This window comes from Harpia harpyja, chromosome 14 (assembly GCF_026419915.1).
Source record: "Harpia harpyja isolate bHarHar1 chromosome 14, bHarHar1 primary haplotype, whole genome shotgun sequence".
Classification (NCBI taxonomy): Eukaryota; Metazoa; Chordata; class Aves; order Accipitriformes; family Accipitridae; genus Harpia; species Harpia harpyja.
In genome coordinates this window covers 5,323,515-5,334,012 of record NC_068953.1, presented here as the reverse complement: position 1 = coordinate 5,334,012, position 10,498 = coordinate 5,323,515, and the positions used below count along the sequence as shown (strand labels likewise).

At 44.9% G+C, this 10,498-nt stretch overlaps 1 protein-coding gene across 2 annotated transcripts; it reads left to right on the top strand.

Annotated features, from left to right (window-relative positions):
* The first annotated feature begins 1,078 nt into the window (after positions 1–1,078).
* On the top strand, positions 1,079–8,135 carry LOC128151250 (meteorin-like protein). Of its 2 annotated transcripts, XM_052808498.1 has the most exons (5): positions 1,079–1,268; positions 2,183–2,399; positions 2,484–2,592; positions 4,228–4,287; positions 6,814–8,135. In XM_052808498.1, the coding sequence occupies exons 1-5, from the start codon at positions 1,165–1,167 to the stop codon at positions 7,128–7,130; spliced, it is 807 nt and encodes a 268-aa protein (XP_052664458.1). In that variant the 5' UTR covers positions 1,079–1,164; the 3' UTR covers positions 7,131–8,135. The 2 variants fall into 2 exon arrangements, with proteins under 2 accessions (XP_052664458.1, XP_052664457.1); XM_052808497.1 differs by having other exon boundaries at positions 2,183–2,592.
* Positions 8,136–10,498: the final 2,363 nt, after the last annotated feature.

Below are 10,498 nucleotides of genomic sequence, written 5' to 3'. Positions count from 1 at the left end.
CAGAGCACCAACTTGAGCCAGACTTTAGCCTAAAGTTGTGCAAGAAGTCACACTGCAGGTACGTGTGGGGAAGAGCAGGGGATCTTAGAATAGTGTAAGACTGAAATTCTGTCTTTTGATAATAAAAGTAAAAACGTAAAATATTTGGTGAATGAAAAGTAAAGCGGTTGTGTGGGAGTCAAATAAGATTCAGGGAGTCCAGTGTTAGGCACCTGAGGGCTCAAACTCTGATTTCAGGGTATCTCCTCTAGCAAATACATTTTCCTCTTAAGGAAAAGCCCTAATCGCAGAAATGTGACGGACAAACTCTGCTTCTCTTCCCTTGTGCAGCTGTAGGCAATGTGAGAACACGCTGCTAACCACAAGGTAACAGATGGCCGGAGAGTCCTGGTGACCGTGGGCGCTGTCGCACTGAGGGGGGAACAATGCCCTGCGGATCTTCGCATGTGCCACCCAGCAGCGCCGAGGGCCATTGTCCCCGGCCTGCTGCAAAATCCTGATTCCACGCTTAAGAGCTGCAGAAAAGAGCCCGGCTCTCTCAGACCTGCAAAAGAGCAGCTCCCCATGTTGTTCATTGAAAATATGGAAAGGGCAATGCATATAGAAATCTAATTATTGGCAGGCACAGCCCGGCTTTTAGCATGATAATTGCAGGCCCTTGTGCTTTCTTGTGCGCGGACCCCTGAAAGGTACTCATGAAAGCAGAAGTTAGAACTATTGAATTTCCATCAATCATTCCATGTTTGCTTTGATTACGCTGACACGATTTTTGTTGGTTCCTAAACTGCGATGAGAAACTTATTCATCACGCTTAAATCTTTTAAAGACCAAGGGGGGCTGCCGGGCCCAGGCGATGTAGACAGCGGTAAGAAAACAGAAACGCAGGGGCGGTGGTACCGTCGTGTCCCCCCCCCCCCCCGCCCCTCTTTTTGGGGGGGGGGAGGGTCCCCCTCTTTGTGGCACTGCCGAGGGACCTGCAGCCGCCCGCTGGTGCTCGCTGAGCGACCCGGGGCCGGGGGGGCCCCGGTGGTGGAGGGGAGGAGGGGGGGGGGGGGGACGACAGAGGCGGCCGGTCCCCGGCATCCCCCTCCTCCCTCCCTCCCGCCCGCCCTTATAGCCCGGCCCGCGGCCCAGCGCGGCCTCTCAGCGCCGGGCGGGCCCGGCATGGCCGCGGAGCGGGGCTCGCCCAGCCTCCTGGCCCTCCTGCTGCTGCTGGCGGGCGGCGGACAGCGGCCGGGAGCCGCCGACTACTGCAGCTGGAGGGGCAGGTAGGCGGGTAACGGGCCGGGGAGGGGGGGGGGGGCGTTAAGCGGGGCCGGCGGCTGCCTGAGGCGGGGGGGGGTGGTCTCGGCCGTTGGGTACGGAAAGGGAAGGGCCGGGTCCGGCTAAGGAGGGCGGCTGCTGCGCCTTGCTGGCGGTTCTTCTTCTGTGACTTCTGACAGGAAAATAGGCAGCAGGGCTTTCTCAAAAACTACATCGCTTTCCTCTGCGTTTTGTTGTCTCCGTCTTTTACCTAATTCTGCTGTTACGGACTTGATTTTCCAAAGTGACACCAGCAAAAGTAACTTTTCTGAAAGCAGTGGAATTGCACCAGCTTGAGGAAGAGCTCAGGAGCAGGGCCAGCACGGCCTGCTTTGACTACAAACGTTTTCTTCATGAATTCTTATGGGAAATGTTAAAAATAATTTTAGAAATTCAGCCTTTTAAGCCAAATTTTTCAGGTGTAACATCAAGTACTCTCAGGGCAGCTCCTGCTGCGAGTCAGTGGCTCTCACCCCTACCCACCTGCAGGCGGGATTTTCCAGAGAGCCGAGCACTGCCCAGTCCTATCGCACAGAAAGTTTTTGCTGCTATTTTAGCAGAGAGAAGTTTCCCTCTGTCATTTTCCTGGATGCTGCAGGCATCCAAGCACAGGTTTGCAGGTAGGCAGAAGGGACTGAGGCTCCTTTCCGTGCTCCCTGGTGCAGCACCAGGTGTGAGCAATCCTCCTCCTGTCCATGGTGGGAGGTGAGGGAGGGAAGGCAGCCCAGCTGGAGAAAGTTAACTTAAGAGTCGTTAGGATAGAGTTGGAGGTGGGAGCAGGACTTGTATCTCTGGGCAGCCAGTGTGGCAGCGACTGCTGGGCTGTTCTGCCTGTGCTGTGGGTATTGTTAGTGACGGACTGATGGTATTGTCTTGGCAGCGGTTTGAGCTGGGAGCCCCGTTCCCGTGCGGTGGAGCAGGTCCATCTGCGTTGCACCGAGGGCTCCCTGGAATGGATGTACCCAGCGCGAGCCCTGCGTGTCGTTCTGGAGCCCAACCTCTCCAGTGCCCGCCACACCACTGTCTGCATCAAGCCTGCCAGTGACTTCCAGGGTGCCAGCGTCTACGTGGAACGTGCTGGGCAGCTGCATCTGGTGGTAAGCGAGGCAGAAGGGGCTCGACCCCACCACGTGTCTTGCTTCAGTGCCCACACGCCGCAACGAGTGGCCCTCTTCCTGCAGGCCAGCCCGCAGAGGGACATCAGCCGCCGGACGGCCAGCTTCCAGTACGAGCTGCTGACCAACCAGGGTGCTGCTGGCCCCGAATTCAAAAAGATGGCACTGGTCGAAGGTAAGAGCAGGGCCAGCGTCGGGGCTCTGCTGTGGGGGAGATCCAAGGTGGCATCCGATACCCATTGACCTTGCCGGTACGTCCCTAGTGACAGCAGCTGTTTTGGCTGAGGGGTTTGTCATTGCAAGGGAGGTCTTTCTGCCAGCTCGCTGACTCTTCGGTGGGTGCGGCATGTTTTCAGATTTCCACCGTGAGGGGCATCCTGTAGGCACAGGAGGGAATACTGCAATGTAAAGAGAAACTGTCTCTCCGTTAGCAGCCAGCTTGGTCCTGGACGTATGCACTGTGATCATGGGTGTCCCCAGCCCCTGGCGGTACCATAACTGAGAACGCCTGAGTGGGTTATAGGAGCCTAAATCCCATGTTCAGAAGGGATTTAAATTCACCAGGAACCCAAGGCCTCAAGATGGTTGCTGGAAATTAAAATGATCTTTTGAAAACAGGATTAGCTGTCTAAATTGCTTGAAACTTCATTTACCTTTCTTTCCTATTCTTACACCAACATAATCCTGCACCTAATAATGCTTATCCACACACATACACACACGTTTATGTATCCAAGGAGCACTGAGGCTGAAGAGGGCTCTTATCCATCCCAGTTCTGAAAAATCAGGACCCACCTACTGCTGCTGTTACATCCCTGCTGCCCCAATAAAGAATACCCTGGGCAAACCTCCTGTTATAAAAGGGGAGTATTCAAGCCATGTTGCAATGGCAAGAAGCTGCCCTTAAAATAGAGAGGTTAAATAAGAAGAGCAACTGTAGTACTTTTGGGTTGTCCTCTCCTCTTTGTTAACCTGCCCAAGGTGCTGCTTTGCTGTTTGATGGAGCTTCGTGGTATTAACTCGGGGAACGTGCTTATTTTAGGAAGTGCTTAATAGGATCACTTGCTTGACTGCCCAGTACTCAAGACAGGAGCTTTTGGTAACAAACGGGGTATATACCAAGTGTGTGGATAACATATTACATTTATGGGGGAGCAGAGCCTGAGGGATTCAGTGAACCCTACGACCTGGTGTTAGAGTCATGAAGGCTTCAGATGTGATGTGGGGTGTTTTCTTTTATCACTAATATATTGAATGACTTATGCTGCTCCCCCACACTTGGAATAAAATTCAACCACATCCACGCTGGATTACTGATCTTTCAGTCGGCAATACTGGAGTATTCCCTGGCTCTGGAGCTGCAAATTGTCTGAAGTCATTGTAGCTCCCAGCACACGTGTAGATGCTTGTCTTTATTCTTGTATTTTGTAATCCACAAGTAATATAGGAGGACCTTCCCCTCTTTCTGTCAAAACAGAACCAAATTTGAAAAGGTTGAAAAATGATAGAGGGGGGGTATGTGCCAGGTGCTGTGTTTTCTGCTGTATTTTTTGCATGCTTCATCAGTTGTTCAAGGGATTATGTGCTATCAGGCCCCGTTGTGGCTCAATGACTCTTAGCAATCCTCTGCGTTTATTTCTTTCCTTTGGTTTTGTGCAAAGGTTTTGCATAACAAGAATTTTTGTTTGCATCTGATCATAATGCTCTTTAAGCTAGTAGTTGTGCCCCATTTCCTCTCATAATTCACCAGTCCTTTAGCAATGAGGTATAGTATAGTATTATAAGTAACTAAGTGTTCTTTTTTTTCTAGCTATGTGCCGTCCTTGTGACAACATGGAACTTCTTATGGCCATTTGCAGCAGTGATTTTGGTAAGCTGACTAAAGGGAAGTCATTCTGCCTTTAATTATGTATTGATTGTTTGAATTTATTTGCTTCTTTCTTAAAATAATGGCATGACTGTGCTCTCCGATCCGAGAAAGAAACTAGCTGTGTGAGAGAGAATTTGAAGGGGCGGGGCAGGGGGAATGAAACCTAGAAGGGAGAAGCTTTCTTTTAAAGTCCTTATTTCCTGCAGGCAGAAAGGTTACGATCTAAAGCCGAACTGAAGGTAATTCTCACAAGTGTGCTGCTGGCTCTCACATGTAGCAGTCACATGCATGTAGACACACATACACACAGGTTATACGTGCTTCGTATGCTCCTTTTTATTACCTTCATCTGTTGTTGGGTTTAGTTTTTTCCCCAATGATGAATATGCCCTCTCTCTTCCCTCACAATTTGAATGCTTCCTAGTTCTTTTTCTACAGAGGTAGTGAGTTGTTTTAACTTAGCTAAGGATTTCAGGTGATTTAAACTTCCTTCAGTGCCATACTCATTAGGTTTCATGCTTATGAGAAAACAGAGCAGTTAATATTCCATAAGATGAGAAATACTGATTGGATGGTACATTAAAAGCTTTTTCCATTTTCTCTACTTAATAATGCAATATAATTTTTTTCTTTTTCTCTCTATCACGATTTGTTCATTTTATTCCCATAGATTTGTGCATGAAAGTTTGTACCTCTTTGATTGTGTCCAATAGATCAGGCGGTAGAGCTGCCTCTCCACATAGCAACAATTACATTGCCGTAAATGTACCTATGTAACGAAATAAAACTATGAGCGATATTTACCCCTATTCAACGTTTAAAAAAACCCCCACCAAATTATTGCTTTCCTACTAGGGGTTGCCATGCTTCAAGGCTACTGATAAAATCAAATGCCAACAGCATTGTGCTAATACAAAAACAGAGTGTAGAGCATGCTTCCCTTAGAGTGCTCCTTAGCTGGTAATTTTTCTTCTTCTTCTAAATTAATTGGTGCGATCCAGCGCATTGTTTCTATTTGATGAAGTTATCAGTTCCCATGCGAGGTGCTGTCCCTCTGCACTGCCTGAAAGACCAGAGACTGACAGATGTGGAGGCCCAGGCACACAATGGGGGGCACTTAGACTTACAGCAGCAACAGAGCAGAAGAAATAGCCCTTTGAACTGACTCTATTTATGGCCTGACTTCCTTGCCCTAAGCTCACAAATCGCTATCATCAACTTTTTTGATTAGAGAAAATAGCTGCTAATGAAAGTGTAAATGGCACTGGGAGTGAATAGGGGCTTTATAGTTATTCTTAAGATGGAGGTCTTCAGTCACTAGGCCCCGAGCAGCGCAGGAGCAACTTGGAGCACCAGGAACAAGTGCATTATAGCTTGTCAATAGACTTGACTGCATCTGATTAAAAATGATCACACAAAGAGGGAGACAGAGAACAGAGACATCTGTTACACAAAATTCTGGATTCCCTTAGAAATTGAATGAAATGAGGAAGTTCTCAGAAACTTCAGAAATAAGCTTTTTCTGCCTCTTGGGTTGTTGAGTTCTCCGTACCTGAATGAACGAGTTTTGTGGCAGAAGCATGGTTATGTTCCCGTTGCATTGGTAACCTCTCATTTGCTCAAGAGCTCTTGGCTTGAATGGTGGCATGTTTCTTTCTGAGCCTTCTCTGGGTATGGGATTGAAATTCATTTAGTTAATAGACAAATAATTGATTGCTGTGAAAAATGGGGGCAGTGAGAAATGAGAAAGATAGCTTCAGGACAGCAAACACCTGTCAGATGGGATGTTTCGTTCTCTGTACAGATGATGCAAAGGATGCTTTCAGTCAGAAAGACTATGGCTTATTATGCTTTCATTCCCAGAAAACAGCTAGGATCACTTTGGGGAAAGGAGGTACATGTGTGCTACGTGATTTTTAAATAAGGCTTCAGATAAAGCCACTTTAAAAGTTCTGCACGTTGTTCATCAGCTCCCAAAGTGTCTTTTGATGGACAGATGAATGCCATTTTCTGAGGGAGAAAATCCCAAACCTTTAAATGAAAAGCATTTAACACGCTCTTATTTTTTCCAATCAAATCATATTCTAATTCTTCTTGGATCGACCTCTGTTACTGCTGTCAAAGGAAAAATTCAGAGTCCCATGGAGACAGGAAGGATGTAGCCTGTGACAGTCATCATTTTGGAATATAGACTGAAAAAACTGAGTCTCCAAGCTGACCTCTTTTCATGTGCTTTGTTATCCTTTAATGCTGCTTTGCATTATCAAGCAAGTTACATGCTTTCTCCTCAGCTGTAGCTGATTTGCGTAGTCATAAAGCATGCTTCCAAAAAACATAGCACTGTTTGTGTAGGGATCCTCTGTGTAAAGGATGCAGTGTAAGCTCAGAAATGTGTCCACCTGTAGGTGGTAGGTGTACAAACTGCACAACAAACCTGTTTCTGCAATTATTTCATTCAGTGAACTCCTAGTACCTGAACTACTTACCTGCTGCTTCATAACCAACTCCTGTCTTCTTCACATCTAGTGGTGAAAGGATCTATCCGAAATGTTTCCCACGATTCAGAGAACCACATGTCACAGGTTGATGTCAGCGTCCAGAAAGTCTACAGACAGAAAAACAGAGTTTTCCAGCAGGACGAAGCAAGTGGTGAATGGCGAGGCCCTATACGAACCCTGCTGCAATGCAAGGTGAAGAAGGGAGGTGGAGATTTCCTTTTCACTGGAAATGAACATTTTGGCGAAGCTTGGTTGGGCTGTGCTCCTCGGTTTAAAGATTTCATGTTCATTTACCGGGCTGCCAGAGAAAGAGGAGCCAACCCATGTGAGTTTCAGCTCAACTGACAGGAGTGACACTGGAGTTGAGAGTTGAAAAACTTCAGCGCAGTTTTTGGATACTGAGTCTGAAGTAGGGTTAAAACCAAGGACTAAAGCTAACAATTTCACCAAAACTGGAGCCTGGAGAATTTCCTGAAGATAATGGCTCTGTGAGCCCTGAAAACTCTGACTTTTAATCCACATTTGCATTAGCTACATTAATTTCTCCTTCTTCACATCTTCTTTGCCTCACAAAATAACTCTGAATTTTGAGAGGGTTGTCTTTTTTGTGCTTAGAAAGCAGCTTGTGGTCAGTATTACAAAATTCTCTCTAATGTCTTTTGCTCCATGTACCTACTATGTGCTTCTTGTCTAGATTTTTTTCTCTCTTCCCCCATCTCTACTTGATTTCCCTTCCAAATGGCTCCTTTGGTTTTTGTTTGGTTGGTTTTCGGGTTTTTTAAATGAATGCTAACTATAGTCTTAGCCATAGTTACTAAACTTTCAGGCAGTTGACAGGTTTGCCAGGTTTTTTGCCTTCTGTACGTTAGCAGAGAGATTAACTAACCCTCTGGGGCAAAATCACAGCTGATACAATTCTGCAGCACTCTGTTGATTTCTGCACAGTTGACAGCCTCTGATTTTGTGCCCGTGCAAACAGGCCAATGAGGGATATACTGCACTTTAGCTAATATGAACACTAACACTGTATCACTACCAGATGAGAAAAGGTGTTTGGGAAATGCATTGAAATGATCAGAAGTTCTAGTTGTAGCATTGTCTGTGTGAGAGTGTAATATTTGGTATTTGTAGTACTGGGCCCACAACTAGCTTTAGTTACTGTTTAGTACACAACAGGAAAGACCTAAGCGAACTGGCCGTTGTAAAGTATTGGAGAATGTACAGGGATATCTGAGTACTTGGGTTTTGAGAGCTGGAGATCAGTGCTGTATTTGAGATTTTAAATCGAATACTTGTCTTTGGTTGTTATTTGCACTGTAAATATGAGATAAAATATGTTCTGTTAGTATAGATCGGAGGTACTGCATTTCTTCTTATTTTGTATATTTGTATATGTCAGACTTGGGGGGGGTTGCCTTTTAAAGGGGCCTTAGCCATTTCTTGTAGCATTAATGTAATAATTAATATTTGCTTTCGTAGAGCATCATCCTTTTGAAATAGTGTGTTCTTTTTAGAGCAAATAAGTAGTTTAGTGAATGAGTGGTTGAAAAACTAAGATAACCTCGTGTGAAGTGAAACAAGATGCTTAAAAACCCATGTGATCTGGTGATGTAATTCACAGCCCTGTGGACTTGTCAGCCTCGCAATGAGCAACCTGAAATCATTGCAATCAGTGAGAATAATGAAGAGCTTGTTAGAGATTGTGGGTGTTGGAAATATTAATTCTGTTTGACTGTAATCTCCCTATATTGCATAGAGTTGAGATAACTACCGTGATACCAGTAACTAGTAGAGGTACCTGAATGTTTCCAAGTGGTGGGGTAAAAAGCTTTTTTGGAGAAAATCTTTTTGTTTTCATTTGTTTCAGATTTTAAACAAATATTCTGACTTTTCTGGGGAAAACATGTAATGTATAGAGTGCCCACACTCGAAAAAATTTCTGCTGTGCTAAAATCAGTAGTGCTACTGCTGTTTACATTTGGTCCAAATTTCTTCCAACATCCAGACTGAAGATGTTTAGATACAGACATGAGTAACAGTGGGGCAAAGCAGCTAGTGCTTCCATTGGGATAAGATAGAAAATTTGAATCAGTGGAAAAGCAGTGAAGTAGTTGAAGAGTAACATAAGATCAGGTCATATGCTCTTTAATTTCAGTGACTTTATTAGTGTGACAATGTGGACATCCATTATTACAGCAAGGAACTGTGGTTAGGTCAGGGCATTTTAATTTTGTCTCCTGGTGTCTTAAGCTCTGTCAGCCTAGGGTGATATTGTGGTTTTCCAAGTACTTAGTTTCAAGGGCAGCAAGCAACGTTTCTTCCCCTGGCATCTTACCTCATGTAGTTTCTAACCGAACCATAGAGTCCTTTCTTTAGCCACAGTAGAATAAAAGCTAGAGGGGAGTAATCTTCCTTCCACTGGCTGTGTTAGTTTATGTACAGTAGGAGCCAATGGTTGTATTTACGTGCTTATTTTAGTCTTCTCGGACAACAAGAGGTTGAACAGAGAGAGACAAAACATATTATGCAAGCAGCTTGTAATGCCCACTGCTTCAATATGTATGTCATTGAATGTATCCCGAGTTCACCTGCGCTGCTTTATTTGCCCCCCTTGCAAAAGAACAGGTAGAGACCAATTGTATTGAGGGCATGAAGCATTCAAACCAGCAAAAATGAAGCCAATTTATAAAGACAGAAAGGTGGACTGAGAGGTGAAGAACAGCAACAAGGAGTTTAAGCTACAGCTGACCATAATTCCTGCTTAATGGTTAGAGTCAGCATCTTCCATAAAGCAGTAATCTTACATGGAAGATCTGTTCTGTTGCTTGTTCTCTCCGTAGATGATAAAACCTTTCAAAAGAGTCCTTGACATCCTAAAAGAGACGTAATCAGTATGGTTCCAGAGATCTATTACAGGAAGTTCTGCATCCCAGGAGTTTGTCATTCTATGCTCAAGAATCATATAGAAGAGAAAGCATCTTTTATGGCACTAAACAAGCTCTTCATTCAATTGTTTCTCAAAAATTCTGTGGATTTTCTTCCTTTCAAGATGGATAAACAGGGCCAGGCAGCCTTACCAAATCACAGTGATTCATGTGTTCAGGGAATAGGTACCTAAAACCAAAGTAAGGATGCCAAAATTATCTTCATGTTCATCTTCATGGGTTTTTTTTAGTCTTTGAGGATCAGTTTCTCCAACTCTGCATACAGGAAAATTGGGTCAGAAGGGGTTAAATACTATCACTGTTCCACATATGGAGAGTTGAGGCAATGAGAGACAATTCTTGGTGGAATTTGGGTGGCAGCTTTAAGATTTGAGTTAGACCTGGTATGGGGAAGGGGGGGACCAAAGTTATAGTCAAAACACATTTGCAAACAACTGCAAGCAAACAAGTGATCATCTTTCTCTACTGTGGTTGAATTTAACCCAATGAAGTACCTCTACTGAGGAAAGCATATTGAACATTTTCGCCTTCGGCACTGCAAGCTTAAGTCTTTCAGCCTCTTCCAGGAAGGAAGTGAAGCCTTTTCCATAATCCTTCTGATCTGTAACATTTCATAAAGCAGCAGGGCTCTTTATGCACTTAATCATTTGTTCTTTGCTGGACTTGTGCCTGATGTGTAGATAGAGAATCAAAAGAGGGACAGGACGTTTCCCCCATTTGTTGAAAGACAAAAGAGCTGCAAGAATCTCTAATGAGTTTTTGAATGAC

Bases quoted from the DNA above. Each gene is read 5' to 3' on its own strand.
- LOC128151250 (XM_052808497.1), top strand. From the start codon at position 1,165: ATGGCCGCGGAGCGGGGCTCGCCCAGCCTCCTGGCCCTCCTGCTGCTG. The intron at 2,593-4,227 runs GTAAGAGCAGGG...TTTTTTTTCTAG, and splicing joins AAAGATGGCACTGGTCGAAG to CTATGTGCCGTCCTTGTGAC. The intron at 4,288-6,813 runs GTAAGCTGACTA...CTTCACATCTAG, and splicing joins CATTTGCAGCAGTGATTTTG to TGGTGAAAGGATCTATCCGA.